This window comes from Rattus rattus, chromosome 2, assembly GCF_011064425.1.
Source record: "Rattus rattus isolate New Zealand chromosome 2, Rrattus_CSIRO_v1, whole genome shotgun sequence".
NCBI lineage: Eukaryota > Metazoa > Chordata > Mammalia > Rodentia > Muridae > Rattus > Rattus rattus.
In genome coordinates this window covers 42,778,877-42,798,672 of record NC_046155.1, presented here as the reverse complement: position 1 = coordinate 42,798,672, position 19,796 = coordinate 42,778,877, and the positions used below count along the sequence as shown (strand labels likewise).

Sequence of the window (19,796 nt, the reverse complement as noted above, 5' to 3'; positions counted from 1 at the left end):
TGAAGATCTAAATATTGGCAACTCAGACTTGAAGAAATACTTACTTGGGACCAGTGGAACAAGGGTGGAAGGTATAAAGGGCACCCCTGAGGATTAATGAACAAACTTGTGATGGAGTTCCTAAGAGTTTGCTGCAGCTTTCTCATTGGTTCCTGGAATCTGAGCCATTGATTCCACAACATCTCATCTCAAACCCCCAAAATTAGTTAGTGTCATACTGTAGGCAGTCCAGGGCATAAAGTAGTATCTACCCTATTCTCTATTATGCCCAGCTGCTGGGCAATCAGTATTTATTGACATGGCAGGCAATAAATGGTATGAACTGGTTACACAAACTTGAGATAGGAGATTCTTGGTATAAGCATTATGGTGCTATGCCCACCTTGAAAGAAGACACAAGGGCAGAGAAATCAACATTTGAATAACCAAGGTTAAACTTTATACAGTATACAAAACACTACGCCTAAAAGAGGAGGCAGCAACCTTCTTGCAAAATTCAGCCAATGCCTGTCTTAACCAGGACATGACCTCAACATCAGGATTATACTCTGGTTACTAAAAAAGAAGAGATATAGTGATTTTCAAACACATTACCTGTACTTTCCTGATCTTGACCCAGTGCCACCAAGGACTCAAATGACCCCAGGATCTTTCTTCTGCAAATCTGGCTAATCTGGTTTTAAACTTGGTCATTTTTCCTTCCCAGGATTCCTGATTGGTGTCATGCAGTAACTGACATAGGGTTCATACTTTGAGGATGCCTGTTGCCTTCCCCTATTGGTACACAGAAGCACAGAGGGGTTGAGAAAATTAACTACAGTCATACAGTGGATTATAACTGTGTGGAAAATGATAGCTGGCTTCCAAATATGAAATTAAATGCTTGAAATGTGCCAGATGTGGTGGCACGCCTGTGTAATTCCAGTGCTAGGAGCCAAGTACAGACACAGAAACAGACAGACAGACAGACACACACACACAAAGACACACACACACACTAACATCTAGCAGAACACAGTCACATTCATGTAAGAAATGTTCTTCACAAAGGCAGCATACTTGCAGCAGGCCATGCCTCAGTAAATAAACAGATAAAATTGAGCTGAGATGTTCCCAATGCCCTTTTGTCCTGTGTATCTTTCATAGTGTTCTTGCCAACATCTAGGGTGGGGTAATGGAATAGTCTATGAGCAGGTCACCAGTAGCCCAAGCACGAACTCTGGTGTTCAATCTAGACAATGACAGACAGGAGGTAGGAACAACTAGAGTTGCATAATCTTGAGGAGAGGTGGGTCCAGTCTCAAAACTCCTGCTGGAGTGTTCAGTGAAGCAGACATTGATTAGACCAGGACCATGGAACCTAGTATCCTACTCCTCCTTGCTGTCCTCCTCAGCTTCTTGCTACTCCTGGTCAGGGGCCATGCAAAGGTCCATGGTCATCTTCCACCAGGACCCTGCCCTGTACCCCTTTTGGGAAATCTCTTGCAGATGGACAGAAGAGGCCTCCTCTTTTATTCAGGTGAGACCTATATGGGGGTCTTAGTGTGCGCTTCTCTGAGCTTTTATCTTTGGAGGTCACTCAGTGGAAAAGCAAGGGACTCCTTTCAGGCCTTAGGTTCATGTTGGAAGGTTGCTGGGGGGAGAGTGAGATGCTGACTGCTGCTATATGCTGACTTTTGTTCAAATCAATGTGTGAGTCTTGTTTTATTGGAATTCTTTGGGGCACTTTGCTTGGAAGTGTAGAGCTATTGAGGTGTAGATGTGTAAGCACATATAGTTTCACTTGTTGGGGTTTGTCCATTCTAGAAGAGAAAAAACTATCAGAGACATCAACATTAAGTTTGTTTTTGCCAGCAAAAGATTAGACTGATGTTTTCCAGGACAAATGGAGGAGAAGCAGGGCAGGAGATGATGTTGGTAGGTAGGTAGGTGGGTAGGTCTAATCAGTTATAAACTCTGTGTAATATCCTGGCACCATCTTTACCAGTCTTTACAAGTTGAACCACATGTTTAATTACCACTTGTTCATTAACAATCAATTAACATCCACTGCCCTAGTTCCCATTAAGATAATTTATATAGAGTCAACCATCCCATCTTGGGTTTCTTTTTGTAGTTAAACTTTCTTTATTTTATTTATTTCTTCTCTTTATTTTCTCTTTTTTTATTTGCTCAATTATTTACTTTACATCCCAATATCAACCCCCTTCTCCTGCCAGTATCCCTTCACACAAATTCTCTCCCACTCCTCCCTTCCCTTATCCTTTGAGAAGTGGAAACCCCCTCTAAGTATCACCTCTCTCATATCACCACCTACTGACATATTATGTTACTGTAAGAGTAGGCACATACTCTCCAACTGAGGCCAGACAATGCAACCCAGTTAGGGTAACAAGATCTACATGCAGGCAACTAGGCAGGCAGGCAGACAGGCAGGCAGGCAGGCAGGCAGGCAACAGATATAGGGAAAGCCCCCACTCCTGGTATTGGGAACCAAACTTCTCATTTGCTTCATATGTGCATGGGGCCTAATTCCAGACCATGTTTGCTCTTTGGTTAGCAATTCAGTCTCTGGGAGCCACAGAGGGTCCAGTTTCATTTAATGCATTGGTCTTCCTGTTGAATACATGTCCTCTTTGGGTCCCTCAGTCCTTCTCCTGGTTCTTCAATAAGACTCCCAGAGCTGTGGTTCTTTGTATCTCTTTCCATGGACTGTTGGGTAGAGCCGCTCAGAGGCAGGTTATGCTAGTTTTTTTTTTCCTGAAAGTGTAACAGGGTATCACTAATCGTGGTGGGGATTGGCTTTTGCTCATGGGATGGGTCTCAATTTGGGGTAGTTGTTGGCCATTCCTTCCATCTCTGTTCCATCTTTGTTCCTGCATATTTTGTAGGCAGGACACATTTTTGGTCAGAGGTTTTGAGGGTAGGTTGCTTTTCTAATCTCTCTATTGGACGTCCTGACTTGCTAATGAAAGTGGCCAATTCTAGGAGTTTCAGCTAGAGTGGACACCATAGAACCTCTGCGGACTCCCCTCATGTCAGGTTTCTGGCAAGTCCCAAAAATTGCTCCCCACCACTGCCGATTTACCTTCTCTCTTCCTTGCTCTCACCACCATACTCCTCCCAATCTCCTCAATGACCCAGATCCATCCTTCCATCAAACTATAATATTTATTTTGTTTCCACTTCTGAGAAAGATCCAAGCATTCTTTCTTGGGCCCTCCTTGTCTTTTTTGGCTTCTTGTATCTGTTGATTATAACATGGTTATCCTGTGCTTTATTAACAATTTACACTTATAAGTGAGTACATACCTTGCATATAATTTTTGGTCTGGATTACTTCACTGATATTGTTTAGTTCTATCCATTTGCCTGATAAATTCAAAATGTCCTTGGCTTAATGTCAGAGCAATATTTTTGTAATGAACCACATTTTCCTTATCCATTCTTTAGTTGAGTGACAACTGGGTTGTTTCCAGTTTCTGGGTAATGCTGCTATGAACATCATTGAGCAATTGTCCATTTTGGGTGGGGGACATCATTTGTGTATATGTCCAGGAGTGGTTATAACTGTGTCTTAAAATAGGACTATTCCAAATTTTCTGAGAAACTGCCAATTTATTTTCAGAGTGGCTGTTGAAATTTGCACTCCAATCAGAAGTGGAGGAGTGTTCCCCTTGCTCTACAACCTATTCAGCATGTGGCCTCTCTTGAATTTTTGACCTTAGCCATTCTGATGGGTGTAAGGTTGAATCTCATGTTTGTTTTGAATTGCATTTCCCTGATGACTAAGAATTTTGAACATTTCTTTTGGGGCTTTACATCTATTCAAGATTCCTCTGTTGAGAATTCTCTGTTTAGCCCTGTACCCTACATTTCAAATAGGTTATTTTCTTTGTTGGTGTCTAACTTTCTGAGTTCTTCATATATTTTGGATTTTAGTCCCCTGTCAGATATGGGATTGGCTAAACTCTTTTCCCCATCTATAGACTGTTATTCTGTCCTTATGATGGTGTCCTTGGACTTACAAAAGTTGTTCAGTTTCATGAGATCCCATGTATTAATTTTTGACCTTAGTGCCTGAGCCATTGGTGTTCTGTACAGGAAGTTGTCTCCTGCACCAATGAGTTCAGGGCTATTCCCCATTTTCTGTTTTAGCAGATTTAGTGAATCTGGTTGAGTTGAGGACTTTGATCATTTTGACTTGAGTTTTGTGCATGCTGATAAATATGGATCTCTTTGCATTCTTCTACATGCAGACATCCAGTTAGACCACCACCACTTGTTGAAGATACTCTTCCTTTTCCAATGTATGATTTTGTCTTCTTTGTCAAAAAAGAAGTGTCTGTAGGTATGAGGGTATATTTCTGGGTCTTAGATTTCATCCCATTGATCAGCTTCTCTGTTTCTATAATAGTACCATGCAGTTTATAATACTATTGCTCTGTGATACAGCTTGTAGTTATGGATAGTGATACCTCCAGGTTCAGGATTGTTCTAAATATCTTGGATGTTTTGTTTTTCTATATGAAGTTGAGACTTCTTCCAGGTTCTATAAAGAATTGTGCTGGGATTTTGATGGAAAGTGCATTAAGTAGGTAGATTTCTTTTGGCAATATAGTCATTTTCCCTATGTTAATCCTACAGATTTATGAACACAGGAGATCTGTTTAATCTTATGATATGTCTCTCAATTTCATTCTTCAGAGACTTGATATTTTTGTCATACAGGTCTTTCTTTTGTTTTGTTAGAGTTACATCAGGGTATTTATAGTATTTGTGGCTACTGTGAGGGGTATTGTCTTCCTAACTTTTTCTCACCTGCTTATCACTTGTATAAAGGAAGACTATTGATTTCTTGAGGTACTGAGTTACTTTTGTATCCAGTCAGCTGTATGAATTCTTTTTTAGGTTTTGATGTGTGATACTTTGTCTTCTTTTTCAATTCATGTCCTCTTGATTTCCTTTAGTTGTCTTATTGCCCTTTCTAAAACTTTAAGTCCTATATTGAAGAAATAGTGAGAAAGTGGACAGCCTTGTCTTTTCCCTGATTTAGTAGAATTGCTTTAAGTGTCTTCATTTAATTTGATGCTGGCTATTGGCTTGCTGTATATTGCTTTTATTGTGTTTAGCTATATACATTTTATCCATATGTTTCTAAGACTTTTAATGTAAATGAGCATTGAATTTTGTCAAAGGCATTTTTAGTATCTAAGGAGATGATCACTTAGTTTCTTTCAGACTGTTTATATAGTGGATTATATTGATGAAATTTTGTATACTGAACCACTTCTGCATGCCTGGGATGAAGCCTACTTGATCAGAGTAGATGATGTCTTTGTTGTGTTTTTGGATTTGATTTTCAAGCATTATTTTGAGTATTTTTGCATCTATTTTCATAAGAGAAATTGGTCTGGACTTCCCATTGTTGAATCTTTGTGTGGTTTATGTATCAGGATGATTGTGGCCTCATAGTATGACCAATATTCCTTATATTGCTATTTTGTAGAATAGTTTGAGGAGTATTGGCATTAGCTCTTCTTTGAAAGTCTGGTAGAATTCTGTGCAAAGTCCATCTGGTCTGGGACTTGTTTTGTTTTGTTTGTTTGTTCTTTTTTTGGGAGCATTTAATGGCTGCTTCTATTACCTTAGTGGTTATAGGTGTGTTCAGATAATTTACCTGCTCTTGATTTGGCTTTGTTAATTTACATCTGTTTAGAAACTCATCCATTTTATTCAGATTTTCCAATATTGTGCAGTACAATCTTTTGAAGTATGACCTAATGTTTTTTGAATTTCCTTAGTGCTGCTGTTATTTCTCCCTTTTCATTTCTGATTTTTAAAATTTGGGTGCTGTCTCTTTGCCTTTTAGTTTGTATAAAGTTTTTTTCTATCCTCTCTCAAAGATGTCATCATTTCTCAAAGAAGCAGTTCTTGGTTTCATTGATTCTTTGCATTGTTCTCTTTGTTTCTAATTGACTGATTTCAGCTTCTGGATGTGTTTGCTTCTTCTTTCTAGAGCCTTCAGATGTACTTTAAATTCATTAGCTTGTGAACTCCCCACTTTCTTTCTGGGGTCACTTAGTGCTATAAACTTTCCTCTTATCACTGGTTTCATAGTGCCCTATAAGTATGGGTATGTTGTGCCCTCATTTTCACTGAAATTAAGAGAGACTCACTTTCCTTATTTACTCCCTGACTCAGTGACCATTGAGTAGAGAGCTGTTTAGTTTCCATGTGTACACAGTCAGTTTATCCTGTTGTTTTTAAAGCCCATCTTTAATACTTGGAGATATGATAAGATATATGGTATTATTTCAATCTTTTAGTGTATGTTGAGGATTGATTTGTGACTGATTATATGGTCAATTTTGGAGGAAGTTCTGTGATATGCTGAGAAGAAGGCATGTTGTTTTCTGTTTGGGTGAAATGTGCCGATATCTGTTAGGTCCATTTGAATCATAAGCTCTGTTAGTTTCATTATTTCTCTGCTTATTTTCTGCCTCAATGACCTGTGCATTGGTGAGAGTGAGGTGTTAAAGTCTCCCACTATTCATGTGTGTGGTTTGATGTGTGATTTAAGTCTTAGTAATGTTTCTTTTACAAATGTGTGTGCCAATTTGGAGCATTGTTGTTCAGAATTGAGATCTCTTTTTTTTCCTTTGATGTGTAGGAAGTATCCTTCCTCATGTCTTTTGGTTACTTTCTATTGAAAGTTTATTTTTATTTGATATTAGAATGGCTACTCCAGCTTGTTTCTTGTGTCCATTTGCTAGAATTTTTTTTATTGCTGATATATGTTTGTTTCTTGGACCAGCAGGAGGACTGATGGGGTTAGATCAGGTAGTACTGTGCAGACCATGGTGGACTTTGATTTTATTTTTATAAACATTGGTACATGACAGAGCTTGGGGAAGGTTAGCTGTACTAAGTAATATAGGTTTCAATGAATGCTCTGACTAGGCTCGCAATGAAACTTTTCTTGAAAGCGTTAGAACAGATGTAGGGCAAAGAAGCAAGGATCTTTGAGAGGAAAGTGCCTACCATTTTAAGGTAACCTTAACTATAACTTTTAAAACATGCTTATTTATGAGTATTATGTATGTATATGTGTATACATTTCTGTGTGAATGTGAGTCAGATTGGGTGCCCACACGTGTTCATGAGGCAGAGGCCAGAGGAGTGCATCATGTATCCTCTTCTATCATACTACTTTGTCCTCTGAAGCAGGGTCTTGCCCTGATCCTGGGTCTGGAAGTCAGCAAGTCCCAGAAATCTTCCATCTTAACCCTTCAATACTATAATCTGGGGTAACAGGCACATAAGAATCCCCTGGCTTGTTACATAGGTACTGGGATCCAAACCCTGGTCATCATGGTTTTGCAGCAAGTACTCTTTTTTCTTTTTCTTTTTCTTTTTTTTTTTTCGGAGCTGGGGATCGAACCCAGGGCCTTGCACTTGCTAGGCAAGCTGCAGCAAGTACTCTTAACTGCTGATCCTCAACTCTAATGTTCAAAAATAATATGATCTATCTATCTATCTATCTATCTATCTATCTATCTATCTATCTATCTATCTATCATCATCATCTATCTCATATATCACCTACAATTTATCTGTGTCAAATATATATCTATCATCTATCAACCGTCTATCATCTTTTAATTATCTCTATATTTCTCTCTCTTTTTCTATCATCTATGTGTTTATACACCCATTCATATGTCACCTCTGTATATATGTATGTATGTATGTATCTTCATATCCGTAAAGTATTTCAATTCTTCTGCCTATCATCTGTGTATTTATCCATCCACTTATCTGTCATCTCTCTCTCTCTCCCCATTCTCTCATATATCATCATAATTGTGTGTGTATGTTTGTGTGTGTATAAGTGCACAAATACATACCTGGTTTCTGTAGAAGCCAAAAGAGAACCTCAAATCTCATGAAGCTGCCATTACAGGCAGTCACTAACTATGTAACATGGGAGGCAGACTAATTCAGGTTCCCTGCAATACCAGAAGTGCCCCAAGCCATTGAATCACTTCACCAGCCCCAATTATAAGTTTTGAGGGAAGACATTGTTGAAGTGGGTCATCATCACCCAAAAAATTACAGCTCAGTGAATCTTCAGAATGAACACAATCTTATCATCCAGGTGTGGATCAGTTATCATCAAGACAAGTTCCTGTCTTATACCCTTGTGGTCACTACCTTCCCACCATTTTAATAAGTGCAGCAACTAACTATCCTATGTTTGAAAGTCACTGTGATTCATCAGATCTAAACAAAGACTGCTTCTGTGTTAACATTTAGTCATCAAGCTTCTTTCATATCATTGATACGAGCTGTGAATTATTAATACTGTTGCATAAAATTTGATGGAGTGACCACATCTGAAACCATAAAAACATTTAAACACAACACATATAGAGTTTGTTTTGCTCTTTCATAGAATTAGTCCCTAAACAACACAGATGCTGATGAATTCTTTAGCATCTAATTTTTATTAGCTGCCTGGAAATCTAGACTGAACTAAAGGTTACAAGATGAGGGTGGGTTATTTGTAACATGCTCCATTCTATTCAAGGGCTTTCAGCACTGGAAGGTTTGAATATTCCTGGACCAATTCCCTGGAGACGCCCAGAGATGTTTGTCCTACTAGGTAGTTTCCCAATAGTCTGTACTGTAGACATGTTTGACCATCAAGACCACCACCAGAGGTCATCCATCCTCCTCCCCCCCAAGTAACCAAGTGGGTGGGTCAGGTTCATTTTGCCTACATGTTGTCAGTGGCATTGATCAGATTGAATGTGCGTTACATGAAGGATGGTTCTTGGATGAGATACCACGATCATCTGGCCAGATGGAAGCACATAAGCATGGATATATATATATATATATATATATATATATGCATATTCATATCTATATCTATTTATATATTTTGAGATAGGGCCTTAAGTACACCAGGCTGGTCTCTAATTGGACATGTAGCTAAGGATGATTACTGATTCTCTGGCTTCTACCTCCCCAGTGCCAGGATTATACTCCCATGTTGTTCTTGCTCCCCTACTCTACAGTACTGGTATACTGGTATACTGGTATAGGACATCATATAAATCAATTCAGACTCAGAGGTTAAATAACCCTTCACCTCTTATACCCTCAGAAGGAGATATGTAGCCAGGGGAGGAGGTTGCTATTTATTAATCTGTTACTAAGTGTTTAAACAGTTTAATAACTTTTTTCCTAGGTATAACAACCCTGTTACCATTATGCTTGGCAGCTTCAAGAAAAATATGGAGATGTGTTCACAGTGCACTTAGGACTGAGGCCAGTGGCCGTGTTATGTGGGACACAGACCATAAAGGAGGCTCTGGTGGACCATGCTGAGTCTTTCTCTGGCCGGGGGACAATTGCTGTGCTTGAGCCAGTTTTCCAGGACTATGGTGAGATAATGGACATGGTGGAGTGAAGCACATGACCCAGGAAATTGAACCTGACAGGTGAAACCTAAGCAGTGGGGGAGGACTTGGGATTCTTTAACTTCCCATGTGACCTGCCTACACATGCTTTCTCTACTTTCTTAGGTATATTCTTTTCCAGTGGAGAAGGGTGGAAGACCCTTCGACGATTCTCTATGGCCACCATGAGAGACTTTGGGATGGGAAAGAAGAGTGTGGAGGAGAGAATAAAGGAAGAATCCCAATGTTTGGTGGAGGAACTGAAGAAATACCGGGGTGAGTCTTAGAGAAAGGGCCCAATTCTGTTTGGCAGGCAAAAACTCTCCAAGAACTAGGGTCTTTGACTGAATCTGAAATACAAATGCAGCAGGCAGCATGTCCTTATGGCCTCTGGAACACCAGAGCTTAGAAGTCTGAGAAGGGGTGGAGGAGACTGGCAGAGTGGAGTGGAGTGTTCAGAGGTTGTGAATCCACACAGGTAAATCTTGAATCTTTCTCTGTTATTTCCTGCCTCTTAGAATTATTTATCAACTCAGAGTCAGAATAGTAATGAGGGAGGAGATGCAAGATGGAGAATAACTACACACACTCTACCTCTGAGTCCCAGGATCCTCATCCCAGTTGGGATTAGTATAATTCCATTAGTGGATTTAGCATCTCTTACTGTGTATATGACTACTATCACATCTTCTGTACAGTACTGATAGAAGTTAAACAAAATGGTACATCATATGTGCCAAATGTGGTAGCAGATGTTTCTATTCTTTTGTAGTGAAAGGGGCAGCCTCACAGAGGTGTGGCTGATGCCAAATGTTCCCCAGGTCCTTGGCCTCATGTCTTCTAGCCTGCCTCCTCATCCTCCAGGAGCCCCCCCTGGATCCCACCTTCCTTTTCCAGTGCATCACAGCCAACATCATCTACTCCATTGTCTTTGGAGAGCGTTTTGACTACACAGATCACCAATTCCTGCACCTGCTGGATCTGATGTATCAGATGTTTTCACTCTTAAGCTCCATCTCCAGTCAGGTCAGTGCATGGGGAGAGAAGAGCATCCAGGGCAGAGTTAAGAAGCTGATTTGTGGGTGGAAGAGGGAGTGTCTTAGGGCTGGCAGAAAAGCAGAGACAAAATGGAGAGAAAGGAAGCTGAGACCTGAGGCAGGGCAGGTGTGATGGTGAGCAAGTTTGAGAGACCTGAATGTAGAAATATAGAGCCATATACTACATACCAAGTGATAAAGTGGATGATGTGGGTATAGCTAGACAGTGGAAGACTTGGTTTTCATGCAGAAGTCCCAGCGTTTTATATCCTGGGTGAAGTAGTACACAACATGACCAATTACCGCACATGGAGGCAGGGAGATGGGAAATTCAGAGAGATCCTTGACTATCTATTATGTTGGAGGTCAGTCTTGCTTACATGAGAAACCCTGTGCCCATAAACCAAAAACCCAGAAATTAAAACACACAAAGACAATTCAGCAAAGAAGATTATGCGTGTGTGTGTGTGTGTGTGTGTGTGTGTGTGTGTGTGAGAGAGAGAGAGAGAGAGAGAGAGAGAGAGAGAGCGAGAGGAAAGGAAAACGGAGATAGAGAAGGCATGAAAAAGATTAGAGATGGATTCAGAATTTCAAAAGCATGCATGCATATAGTGTACATATATGGAGAGAGAGAGAGAGAGAGAGAGAGAGAGAGAGAGAGAGAGAGAGAGAGAGAGAGAGAGAGAGAAGTGCTTTGTATTTTTTTCATTAAATTTGGAGACCCAGTATAAGAGAGGATGGTTGCTTGGAGTTAGTACAGAACATACTCAGACTCCAAGCTCATGGCTCAAATAAGATTTATTCCCCGAGAAACAAGTAAGAAGAAAGGCTTCAAAGGCAGAAAAGCCACAGTAACAGCAACAGAAAGGAGATGCTTCTGCAGGAGTGGGGTTTTAAGGGGAAAGAGGGAGTCTGTCTAGGGTGAATTCTTAAGTCTTGACTGCACATTAACCGAATAATGAATGTTAATGGTTTGACACTGATGTTCTGTCTCAGGGATGAGTCAATGGCCAAATGGAATGGACCTAGTGAACAGTCTTTAGAAATACAATCTAATGGTTTAGCAAGGGGAGAAGGGTCAAAGGCAAAACTTGCTGACACCATGTTTGCCATGTTGGTCATGCTCGATCCTGTCAGAGCCCTTCATTCTCACCTCTTTATTTTCTTTCTTTCTTTTTAAATTTTATTTGTTTATTTTTACTTATTCACTTTACAACTCATCCTTCCACTCCCACAATACTTCTTCACTACCTCTCTCCCCTTCTGCACTGAGTGGGTGGGCCCCTCTGGGTATCTCCCCACCTTGGCATTTCATATCTCTGTGAGGTTAGACTTATCCTCTCACACTGAGAACAGAAAAGATAGCCTAGCTAGAAGAACATCCCACATACAGGCAGCAGCCTTTAGGATAGCCCCCATACAACTTGTTGGAAACGTACATGAAGACCAAGCTGCACATCTGCTATCTGCAAGCATGGAGGCCTAGGTCCAGTCCATGTATGTTCTTTGTTGGGTGGTTCAGACTCTGAGAAACCCAAGGATCCAGGTTAGTTGACTCTGGTGGTCTTCCTGTGGTGTTTTTATCCCCTATGGTCCCCACAATCTTTACTTCTGTTTTTCCATGAGAATCCCCAAGCTCCATCCACTGTTTGGCTGTGGGTATCTGTGTCTGTTTGAGTCAGGTGTTGGTTGGAGCCTCTCAGAAGACAACATGCTTCTGACTGCAAGCATAAGAGAGTATCATTGGTAGTGTTAGGGACTTGCCCATGGGAAGGGTCTCAATTTGGGCTGGTTATTGTTTGACCATTCTCTAGGTCTCTGCTCCATCCCCCATGCTGGAAAGGGGGCGGGATCCCACTCTGAGGAATAGACAGGTGTGTTCTTGTTTGGAGGAAGTGTGTTGCTGGGGTGTTCTTTGAGGTTTCTGAAGTCCATTCAAGGCCCAATGTTCCTTCTTGTGCTTCCTACCTGCCTATGTATTAGGTTGTTAGCTCTCAGCCCCATGTCTGCCTGTCTGCTTGTGTGCATCCTACAATGACACTAATGAACTTACCTGAAACCATAGGCAAATGCCCAATCAAAGCTCTCTTTTGTAAGAGTTGCCTTGGTCATGGTGTCTTTCATAGCATTAGAACAGTGAATACAATAGAGCATGGTCCACTTCTTGGGACCTGATGACTTCAGGTGACCTCTTGAGCCCTTCTTCCTTGTAGGTATTTGAACTCTTCCCTGGTGTCCTGAAGTACTTTCCTGGTGCCCACAGACAAATCTCCAGAAACCTGCATGAAATCCTGGACTTCATTGGCCAGAGTGTGGAGAAGCACAGGGCCACTTTGGACCCAAATGCTCCACGAGACTTTATAGATACTTACCTTCTGCACATGGAGAAAGTTAGTCCTGCATGAATGAGAGAGGGGGTGTGTGAGAGTGAAGGATGGGGATAGTGTCAGAGAAAAAGAGGGGAGGGAACAGAGGATGGTGAGGAGAGGTAGAAACAGAGTGGAGGAGAAGCAGAACATCTGGAAAATAAAGAACAGAGAAAGGAAGGGCAGAGAACATAGGGAGGAGAAAATGGGTATGGCTGAGGAGGAAACACAGGGCAAAGGTCAAAGAGCAGAAAGACAATAAAGGAAGAAAGAGCCTGGGAGACAGAACATGATTAACCATGAAAGAAAAAAGTAGATAGGGAAGATGGAAGCCAAGGGACATTGTCTAGGACTTAGTACTGTCCAGAGGTCCATTTAGTATGAGATTTAAAAACAGAATGACAGTGGTCAGACATGAGTGCTTCTCATTGCAAAGTTCTGGCCACCCCTGACCCATCCTTTTCTCTCCTATCTGGAACCAGGAGAAATCAAACCAATATACAGAGTTCCATCACTGGAACCTACTGATGTCTGTACTCTCTCTCTTCTTTGCTGGCACTGAGACTAGCAGGACCACACTCCGCTATGGCTTCCTGATCATGCTCAAGTACCCTCATGTCACAGGTATGCCACATGTGACCAATTGGGGGATTTTCTAGTTGCCTTTTGCCTTCAGGAGTTTCTTTTGGGGGGTGGGTCAATGAAACATTGAAGACTTATATCTGGAACTCTTCAAAACTAGGGTAGTGCTGTTCATTTTGTGTGGATGAACACTCAGCTGACCAGTTTTCTATTATTTTCTCCTATCACTTAAAGGTTTAACTATATGTCCATGCATCTGTCCACCATCCACCCACCCATTTATCTAGCCATTCTTCTGTCCATCTACTTATCCATCCATCCATCCATCCATCCATCCATCCATCCATTCAACCATCCACCCACCCACCCATGTATCTGTCTACCCACCTACCTATCCAAGATGTTCCTTTGTTAGGAACAAAAGCTTTCACATGCATCAGCAAGGCTCGACAGGGGGCAAAGACTGACTGGGCCCAGGACAGTCTGACACAGGCCATGCAATATTGGCCTTTCTTTTCAGCCGACTTGTTCAACTGGAAGGCCCAACACCCCCATTTTCAGATAACACCAAGGGGCTGATTAATCTCAGACTGTTTTATTTACTCATCAGCCCACCTGGGATGATAGCCAACATCTCATGAGAGTGCTATTCATTACCAAAGATCAAGAGAGGATAATGCAGGAAGCCAGAAAGAATGTCCTCTCAGTAATGAGGACACCATCGATTGACCAGGCTGTCATCAACAGTGGATTTCCCTGACTGGAAGTGACTGGGACTTTAATACAGCAGGAGGTAAGGATCACCTGAAGGTCTACCACCAGACTCTGTTGGCAGGTCTCAAAGGGGTTGCAGGATGACCCACGAATTTAACCAAGGTACATGAGGTTAAGCAGGGACCAGATGAGTTGTCCTCAGCCTTTATAGAGGGGCGCATGAAGGCATTTTGCCAATGTACACACTATGACCCCAGCAGCCGGGGCACAAAGCTACTGTGACTTTGACTTTCATTGACTACGCTAGTAGAGATATCAGGAAAAAGCTTCAGAAGCTCGACAAACTACAGGTTAAGTCATTGAGGGATTCAGTGCAGGTTGTTGAGAAAGTCTACCATAACAGGGAGACAGAGAAGGATCAGAGAAAGAGAAAGGAAGAAGATGAAAGGGAGATGACAAAAGCAACAGAAAAGTAATTTACAGAGAATCATGGCTAGAGTAGTTAGAGAAAACAGAAAAGAGAGACTCCAACCAAAGAGAGACAGAGAACTCCTTGAAAAGGACCAGTGTGCATATTGCAAGAAGAGGGACAACTGGGTCTGATAGTTTCCCAACAAATGGCAGCCGAGGGCAGGAAATCCCAGAACGTGGGAAAAGCACCTCCAAATGGCCCAAATGGTGAAGGTATTAGCCCTGGGGGGAAGACAGCAACTAAGGAGGACAGGGTTCGGACCCCCTCCCCAAGCCCAGAGTAACCTTGAAATGGAAAGGAAACCAGCCCGATTCTTGGTGAATACTGGGTCCTAACAGTCCTCCTCCAAGCTGATAGTTCAGTCTCCAGAAAAAAATGTGTGGGTCCAAGAGTCCACTGGGACTAAATAATATTTATGAACTACCCGAAGAATTGTAGACCTGGGCACGGTCTAGGTATTCCACTCATTCATGGTTATCCCTGACTGCCCCATCCCTTGATCAGGAGAGATTTTCTCTCCAAAATGGGGGCTCAGGTCCACTTCCTTCCTGAGGGCCCTCAATTGAGTGGGCTGCTGAAGAACCTGTCCAGGTCCTTACTATTAGGTTGGAGGAAAAATACAAATTGTTTGAGACCAATACCCAAAAGACAGAGAATATTGTTTGGTGGTTGGAAAAGTTTCCTCTTGCTTGAGCTGAAGTGTCTGGTCTAGGTCATGTGTATCTGCAGGCTGTGAATGTATCAAGCTTAAGACCCACACTGAGTCTGCTTCAGTGTGCTAGTACCCAATGTTGGGGGAGGCATGAGAAGGAATTAAGCCACACATTTCCTGGCTCCTCCAGCTTATGGTGTTGCTTAGTGCTATTTGACCTGGAATACAGCACTCTTGCCAGTTAAGAAGCTGGGCACTAATAATTATTGCCCAGTCCAGGACTTAAGAGAGGTAAACTGTGGTAGAGTGGCTGACATCCACCCTACGGTACCTGACTGCTACATCTTTTGAGTTCTTCACCACCTTCCAGAATTTGGTACATGCTTTTAGACATTTTCTTCTGCCTGACCTTGGTACCCCAAAGTCAAGAATACTTTGCTTTTGAAAGGAAATGCCCACAGGATGGGACCACCAGTCATCTGACATGGACTAGATTTGGCCACCTTGCTGGCCTGATCCTGACCTGGAGCCACCACAGCATGAGTGTCAAATACTGGCAGAAGGCCATGGGTGGAAGAAAGATTTCTCCAATCAACCCCTGCTGGGAGCTACCTGGTTTACAGACAGGAGCAGTTTTCTTCATGGTCAGAGATGAGTGGGTGCTGCCATGGTGAATGGCACAAACTTCTACCCGACATCCCCACCCTACCCCCATCCCCCACCCCTCACCCCCCCACATCAGTGCAGAAAGTGAAGCTAATTTTCCTTGGAACTTGTGGTAAGCAAGAAAATTAACATCTACATGAATAGCAAGTGTACGTTTGCCACAGCTCATGTTCATGAGCTATATACCAAGAGAGAGGACTGCTCACAACAAAGGGAAAAGAAATTAAAACAAACAAACAAACAAAACCAGGAAATCTTGGATAGCTTGGAGGCCCTGATGAAGTCAGCAACTGTCAGTATTATTCATTGCCTAGGACATCAGAAGGGAACCAGGCAGATCAGGTGGCTCAAGAAGTGGCTATGCAGGAGCCTGTTCAGGTTATAGACCTGCAAGAGACACCAGCCAGAAACTGGAATTGGACTAAGAGAAGGCCTCACTTAGAATATACAACACAAGAGAAGGCCCAAATTGCTTAGAAGAAGAAGGACCATGACACAAGGAAGAGGGGGAAACTATACTCTCCAGAGAACAAACAAAAGACTCACTTGGCCAGATGCACAAATGAACTCATTAGGGGGATAAGGAACTCATCCAAGCAATATATATATATATATATATATATATATATATATATATATATATATATATATATATATATGGACCTTAGGGTTTTTAGCCAGAGAGACAGTAGAACAGTGTAAGATATGTCAGCAAGTAAATGCTTATGCCACCAAGACCAAACTGGACAAGAGACTTAGGGGAGAATGACCTGGGGTATATTGGGAGGTTGATTACACAGAAGCTAAGTCAGGAAAATATGGTTACAAATACCTCCTAGTGTTTGTAGATAATTTCTCTGGAGGCTTACACCACTAAGTAGGAAACAGATACTGTGGTAGCTGAGAAGATATTAGAAATTATCCTGAGGTTCAGAATGCCCAAGGTAATTGCACAATGATCCTGCTTTTTGTTTCTAAGGAACACCAGAGACCCCTCACCATTTCCAGATTGATGACTGGGTCTAGGTCCAGAGGAATTAGGCACAGTCACTGGAGCCCTGGTGGAAGGGACTCTTCCTGGTACTGTTAACCACTCTGACTGTCCTCAAGGTGGATGGTATTGCAGCCTCAGTGTATGTGTCCCATGTGAAACCTGCAGATGCCCCACTACTTGGGGTCTCCTGCTGTCCCCATGTGCCTGTCCATCAAACCTGGACTGTGGTTTCCACTGGAACTGGAGATGAGGTCACCTTCCTGATGGCCTCCAAACCCCTCAACACCTGATTGCCCAATCTCACTTTTGACCTGTGCCAGCTGGCAGCAGGATTTGACTCGTGGAACATCACTACCCATGACGGGAGTCCTGGCAGAAGCAAACTGCCCATATGGGGGGAAGTGGATTCTGGGCTGGAGGAGAGGGCAATAGTATGTGCATTCCCTACACAGAGGCATCACCTGCAGGAGATCCTCCACTTATATTTACCCTTGAGATGGAAGAAACCAGGCAGAAGTTCACCGATGTGGGGGTCCAGACCAGCTTTGTTGCACCACCTGGGGATTCGAGACTACAAGAGACACCTACTGGAACCCCTTCTTCCTTTGGAACTTGATCACAGTAAAAAGAAATTACACTACTAAGTAACCCTACAGGGGGATTGAGAGTATTAGGATACCTTCTGCAGAAACGACACCTATAACCAAATAATAGTCAGATTCACTCAAAAAGACAAAGAAGCAATAAAATGGCTAAAGAGAAAACCCAGGGGACTCAGGCTGTACAAATTGAGGTATGATGGTCAAGGTGAGAGAAGATATAGCCAAAGAGAGAGAGAGAGAGAGCAGAGAGTCAGGGCTGGTTGGAATCTTGATTCCCTTGACTAACCACCCTCATATCCACCTTGTTAAGTCCCCTAATTGTACTGCTATTGTTGACCTTTGGACCCTGAATATTGAACATATTTATAGCCTTTATAAAAGAGAGAATAGATGCAGTACAGCTGATGGTCCTGCACCAACAATATGAGACCCTGAGGACAGGACCTGGTTAATCACCTGAGAACCCCAAGCGTAGTTCCAAGATTGGAGCTTGTACAAGAAAAAGGAAGGAATGAAGGACCCTAGGGGCTTTTGCCAGCCTTACACCCACTGCCCCAGTTTTCTGCCCCAGGTAAACCCATTCTCCACCTGCAGTTCTCGGAGGAGCAGAAACATTCTTGGAAAACCACAGAATGTACTGACTGATAGTCACCTGACCCTCTGGTCCCAGAGAGAGTTTGAATGCATGTCATATGCTTGCCAGCCAATAGATCCAAAGGTCAATATGCTTAGCCAATAAGTTTAAACTGTAATTTTGCTGATATAACCTGTACCCCTAAAAAGTATAAAAACTGCTTGTTATAGCCATTCAGGGGCACGTTCACTTGCTATGAGGGACTGATTGAGGGTCAACCACGAAGTGCCGGAAAAATAAACCTCTTGTATTTGCATCAAGCTCCATTCTCATGTCTCACTTGGGGGGGGGGTTCTCCCAGTAGTTAAGAATCACTTTGAGTCTTACATGGTAAATACCACTTGTTTCCATGCTGTCATTCTAGTGGCCCTACAGCAGTGAAAAGGGGGATTTGGGTATTATGGCAGTCACCATTGTGACCATTATTGCAGGCATTTCTGGGGTGATAACAGCTACTCTAGCCTTGACCCAGACAGCCACAATGCCAGAGACTGTCCAGGCAGTAGTCTCTAAGTCAACTGAGGTGCTACAGGCACAGGAGATACTAAATCAACATCTATATCAGCCATCCATATTTTACAACAGATTGCTTTACTGGCACAAGTGTTGAACCTTCTTAGGGACTTATCTCTATTGGCTTGTGACCCCAGGTTTCACTCAGTCTGCCTAACCTCTTACATAATGCCACTGAAGTGCTATAGGAGTTGGCTCAATATATTAAAGGTAACTGGTCAGACTAATTCCTTAACCATTTTATGCTCTTAAGGGAGAATATAGCCAACCTCAATGTGACCAGAATATCTTTGCTCTCCCTGGATGCCAGGTTCTTGGGAAAAGGTAAGACAATATTAAGAGACTGTTTGTCCCCTCGTGGAAAGCCACTTTACACTATGATGGGAAGAATTGCCATACTAATAATTATTTTCATTGTCTTGCACAGTGTATTTCCTGGCAGGGCTCCAGGAAAGTTGACCCTCCAGGTGTTGATGGTTTTCCAAAATCGGCCCATATAAGGAAGTGATTAACGCTAGGAGGCAAAGATCCTGAGAGCACCATTTAGGCTGTTTTTCATCTCCCACTTTTACATCATGCCTCTGGAGTGATGTCTCTTTGTGGGGTGGTAATCAATGGCAGGTAAGATACTAGAAGACAGGACAATCTAAGAGAGACACAGTCCAGTATGATGGGAATCCTCTCAGAAGAGGACAACAATGTCAAGGCAGTACCACCCCTGTTCCCATTAAGCTGTCAAAATCTAAAAACAAAAGGGTAGAAATGTAGGCGGAATTGCAGTGGCTGCCTCCACATAAACACTGGGGGTTGTGCAACCTTGGAGGCAACTCCTACATGAGGGCCTAACTGAAGATGGACCAATAACCTAAAGATTGGTGACTCTGATAATGCCCGACAATTAGGAACTGCTACTTTGATGAGATGCTTACTTGGAACCAGTGGGACATGGGTGGAAGGTATATAGGGCACCCCTGAGGATTAATGAACAAGTTTGTGGTGCTGTTCCTAAGAGTTTGCTGCAGCTTTCTCACATGGTCCTGGAGTTTGTATTATTGATTCTGCACCATCTCATCTCAAACCCTCAAGGGCAGTTA

At 42.3% G+C, this 19,796-nt stretch overlaps 2 protein-coding genes across 4 annotated transcripts in view; both read left to right on the top strand.

The window, feature by feature from the left end:
• Hpse2 (heparanase 2 (inactive)) overlaps positions 1 to 19,796 on the top strand; it is a 1,004,606-nt gene that overhangs the window by 88,408 nt on the left and 896,402 nt on the right. The gene's annotated exons all lie outside the window — the stretch shown is intronic.
• LOC116894729 (cytochrome P450 2B1-like) overlaps positions 1,354 to 19,796 on the top strand; it is a 33,890-nt gene continuing 15,447 nt past the window's right edge. Inside the window, exons 1-6 of the mRNA XM_032896417.1 lie at positions 1,354 to 1,536; positions 9,293 to 9,455; positions 9,597 to 9,749; positions 10,339 to 10,496; positions 12,721 to 12,897; positions 13,356 to 13,497. Coding sequence (XP_032752308.1) covers positions 1,354 to 1,536; positions 9,293 to 9,455; positions 9,597 to 9,749; positions 10,339 to 10,496; positions 12,721 to 12,897; positions 13,356 to 13,497 — 976 coding nt within the window. The remainder of the gene's footprint in view (positions 1,537 to 9,292; positions 9,456 to 9,596; positions 9,750 to 10,338; positions 10,497 to 12,720; positions 12,898 to 13,355; positions 13,498 to 19,796) is intronic.